Source organism: Chiloscyllium plagiosum, chromosome 32 (genome assembly GCF_004010195.1).
Source record: "Chiloscyllium plagiosum isolate BGI_BamShark_2017 chromosome 32, ASM401019v2, whole genome shotgun sequence".
NCBI classification, from domain to species: domain Eukaryota; kingdom Metazoa; phylum Chordata; class Chondrichthyes; order Orectolobiformes; family Hemiscylliidae; genus Chiloscyllium; species Chiloscyllium plagiosum.
The window spans coordinates 42,392,458-42,397,152 of record NC_057741.1 but is presented as its reverse complement, the minus strand read 5'-3'; the positions used below and the strand labels follow the sequence as shown (position 1 = coordinate 42,397,152).

Sequence of the window (4,695 nt, the reverse complement as noted above, 5' to 3'; positions counted from 1 at the left end):
ACAGCATTTCATCTCCCCCTCCCACTCCACCGAGGATATGCAGGTCATTGGACTCATCCACCGCCAAACCACAACAACCCGCCGGTCGGAGGGGGAGCGTCTTATCTTCCGACTGGGAGCCCTCCAACCACAGGGGATGAACTTGGACTTCACCAGTTTCTCCCTCCCCCCACCTTGTCTCAGCCGAGTCCCTCCCGCCCGGCACCGCCTTCCTGGCCTGCAGTCTTCTTCTTGACCTCTCCGCCTCCATCCTACTCCGACCTATCACCCTCACCTTGACCTCTTTCCACCTATCACATTTCCAACGCCCCTCCTCCAAGTCCCTCCTCCCTACCTTTTATCTTCTCCTGCTGAACACTCTCTGCTCATTCCTGAAGAAGGGCCTGTGCCCGAAACGTCGAATCTCCTGTTCCCTGGATGCTGCCTGACCTGCTGTGCTGTTCCAGCAATAAAGTTTCAACAACATCTGTCAACCCTGCAAAGTCCACCTCACTGACATCTGGGGGTTAGGGCTAAAATTGGGAGAGCTGTCTCACAGACTAGTCAAGCAAACAGCCTGACGTTGTCGTACTCACAGAATCATACCTTGCAGGCAATGTCCTAGACACCATCATCATCATCTCTGGATATATTCTGTCCCATGGCAGGACACACCCAGCAGAGGGGGCAACACAGTGGTACACAGTCAGGGTTGAGTTGCCCTGAGAGTCCTCAACGTTGACTCTGGGCCTCATGATGCCTCATAGCTTCCGATTCAACATGTGAAAGGAAACCTGCTGATTACTATGATTGTGCTGTCTTGGCTGATGAATCAGTACTCCTCAGAATGTATTCTGAGTGGAGGATTTCAGCATCCACCACCAAGAGTGGCTCAGTAGCAGCATAACTGATCAAACTGGTCAGGTCCTAAAGGGCATAACTGCTAGACTGGGTCTGCAACATGTAGTGAGAGAACAAACAAGAGGGAAAAGCATACTTAACCTCATCATTATCAACCTTCCAGCTGTAGATGCATCTTTGTATGACAGTGTCAGTAAGAAGGACAACCACACAGTGAAAACAAAGTCCCATCTTGTTGTGTGGCCCTATCATCATGGTAAATGGGACAGACTTTGAACAGATCTAGCAATAGCAGCAGAATTGCACTCTAGCACACTTTGTAACCGCATGGCCCGGCATATCCCCCACTCAACCATTACCATCAAGTCTGATTAAATGGAGAGTTCAGGAGGGCATGCCAGGAGCAGCATTGGGCATACCTGAAGATGCGGGGTGTCAACCTGGTGAAGCCACCAAACAGGACTACTTGCACGCCAAACAGCATAAGCAGCAAGTGATAGACAGAGCTAAGCGATCCCACAACTAGCAGATCAGATCTAAGCCCTGCAGTCCTGCCACATCCAATTATGAATGGTGATGGACGATTAAACAATTCACTGGAGGAGGAGGCTCCACAAATATCCCCATCCTTAATGATGGCAGAGCCCAACACATCAGTCAAAAGTTAAGGCTGAAACTTTCACAATAATCTTCAGCCAGAAGTGCTGAGTAAATTATCCTCATCTTGGCCTCCTCCACTGGTCCCCAGCATTAAAGATACCAGTCTTCAGCCAATTTGATTCATACCACGTGATATCAAGAAACTGTTGGAGACGCTGAATGCTTCAAAGACTATGGGGCCTGACAACATTCCAGCAATAGTAGTGAAGACTTGTGCTCCAGAATTTGCTGTTACCCTAGCCAAGCTGTTCCAGTACAGTTAGAATGCCAGTATCTACCTGACAATGTGGAAAATTGCCCAGATATATTTGGACACAAAAAAACAGAATAAATCCAACCCAGCCAATTACTACTGCGTCAGTATATTCCCAATCATTAGTAAAGTGATGGAAGGTGTCATTAACAGTGCTGTCAAGCAGCACCTGCTCAGTGATGCCAAGTTTGGGATGCTCCAGGGCAACTCGGCTCCTGACCTCATTAAAGCCATGGTTCAAACATGGGCATATGTTTGAATTCCAGAGGTGAGATGAGAGTGACAGCCCATGATATCAAGGCTGTGTTCAACTGAGTGTGGCATCAAGGAGCCCTGGCAAAACTAGAATCATTGGGAATCAGGGAGCAAACTCTCCGGTGGTTAGTCATACCTGGTGCATAGGAAGATGGTCGTGGTTGTTGGAGGTCACTCATCACACCTTCAGGGCATCTCTGCAGGTGTTCATCAGAGTAATGTCCTTGGCCCAACCATCTTCAGTTGCTTCATCAATGACCTTCCCGCCATCATAAGGTCAGAAATGGAGATGTTTGCCATTGATGGCACAATGTTCAACACCATTCATGACTTCTTAGATACTGAAACAGTCCATGTTCAAATACAACAAGATCTGAACAATATCTAGGTTTGGGCTGACAAGTGGCAAGTAACATGTCTCACAAATGCCAGACTATGACCATCACCAATAATAGACAATCTAACCACACCCCCTTGACATTCAATGGCATTATCATCACTGAATTCCCCATTATCAACAACTGAGAGGTTACCACTGAAGAAACTCAACTGGACTAGCTGTATAAATTTAGTAGCTACAAGAGCAGGTCAGAGGCTAGGAATATTGTGGTGAGTAACTCACCTCCTGTCCCCCCAAAGCCTGTCCACCACTTACAAGTCAGGAGTGTGATGGAATACTCCCCACTTGCCTGGATGGGTGCAACTCCAACGAACACTCAAGAAGCTTGACAGTATCCAAGACAAAACAGCTCACTTGATTGGCACCATATCCACAAGCATTCATTCCCTCCACCAATGTCGCTTGGTAGCAGCAGTGCGTACAATCAAGATGCACTGCAGAAATTGAGCAAAGATCCTTGGATCTTCCAAACCCATGACTACCTTCATCTAGAAGGACTAGGATAGCAGGTGAATGGGAACACCACTACCTTCAAGTTCCCCTCCAAACCATTCATCATCCTGCCTTGGAAATATATTGCCATTCCTTCACTGTCATTGGGTCAAAATCCTGGAATTCCCTCCCTACTGGCATTGTGGGTCAACCCACACGGGTGGACTGCAGAGGTTGAAGAAGGCAGCTCACCACAAACTTTTCAAAGGCAACTAGGGACAGGCAAGAAATGCTGGTCAGCCAACGACACTGTCATCCTACAAATGAATTTTTTTAAAAATTCCTATTAAGTACAAAAACCTGGTCTATGTATTCTATTACCCTGGGTTTGTCTGACAGATACGTTGAGGATTATCCATACTTTGATAAACGGAATAATTTTTGTGATAACTCTGGGAATAGTAAGGCGTGGTTTCCAACATGCTACCTCTGTGAGGTGTCATCATGTCATAATAATGAAAAGATGAAAGAATCATCTTCTCTCCCTCGATATCCCAGATTTGTCATAAAGGTAGTTCTCGTTTCGTGTGAGCTTAATTCAGGCAAACATTCACTTGGGTTCTTCGTAGTGTCTTTGATTTTTGCTTTCATGCTATCTCCGACACTGCACATGTTGAATGGTCATATATTGTCTCCTGTCTTTGTGCAATATAGATTTCAGTTCGACAAATGAACCAAACACGGTTTTATATCAAAAAGAAGCAAAACTCAATGGAACAAGTGAATCTGCTGCTTATGGGTCTTCCTCCTCAGATGGCTCGGGATGAGTGCCTGTCACTCCTTCAAAGACACATAGAGATCAATGGTAAATAAGGAAACATCACAAAGAGAAAAGAATCAAGTTTTCACTTGTTTGCTTGACTGGTTGTTATGTTGATGTGTTTAACTGGTTTAATTGGACAATCAAGTTGATATTCACATGTTAAGAAATAGCGATAAGAATAAACTTGCATTGACAATCACTAATTGCATCTATGGAACATCCACAATGTTGAAGACCTAGTGAATTAAAGTTTGTGCGAAGATTTGTAGCTCGGGTGCTTGTTGTTGTGGTTCTGTTCGCTGATCTGGAAGTTTTTGTTGCAAACGTTTCGTCCCCTGGCTAGGCGACATCATCAGTGCTTGGGAGCCTCCTGCGAAGGGCTTCTTTGAGGTTTCCTCCGGTGTTTATAGTGGTCTGTCCCTGCCGCTTCCGGTTGTCAGTTTCAGCTGTCCGCTGAAGTGGTTGGTATATTGGGTCCAGGTCGATGTGTTTGTTGATGGAGTTTGTGGATGAATGCCAGACTACTGCGACCCCTAGGACTCATAACGGCACACAAACCAACAGCCACGCTCAGACAACAACTCACCAGAACGAAGGACCCGATACCCAACATGAGCAAGACGAATGTAGTGTACAAAATACCATGCAAGGACTGCACTAAACACTATATAGGACAAACAGGAAGACAGCTAACAATCCGCATACATGAACATCAACTAGCCACGAAACGACACGACCAGCTATCCCTAGTAGCCACACACGCAGACAACAAGCAACATGAATTCGACTGGGACAACACTACTATCATAGGGCAAGCAAGACAGAGAACAGCCAGGGAATTCCTAGAGGCATGGCATTCATCCACAAACTCCATCAACAAACACATCGACCTGGACCCAATATACCAACCACTACAGCGAACAGCTGAAACTGACAACCGGAAGCAGCAGGGACAGACCACCATAAACACCGGAGGAAACATCAAAGAAGCGCTCCGCAGGAGGCTCCCAAGCACTGATGATGTCACCTAGC

The 4,695-nt window shown here is 46.2% G+C and overlaps 1 protein-coding gene across 1 annotated transcript in view; it reads left to right on the top strand.

Annotated features, from left to right (window-relative positions):
• LOC122539562 (diacylglycerol kinase theta) overlaps positions 1 to 4,695 on the top strand; it is a 199,973-nt gene that overhangs the window by 114,168 nt on the left and 81,110 nt on the right. The window contains exon 14 of the mRNA XM_043674545.1: positions 3,555 to 3,705. Within this exon, the coding sequence (XP_043530480.1) occupies positions 3,555 to 3,705 (151 nt within the window). The remainder of the gene's footprint in view (positions 1 to 3,554; positions 3,706 to 4,695) is intronic.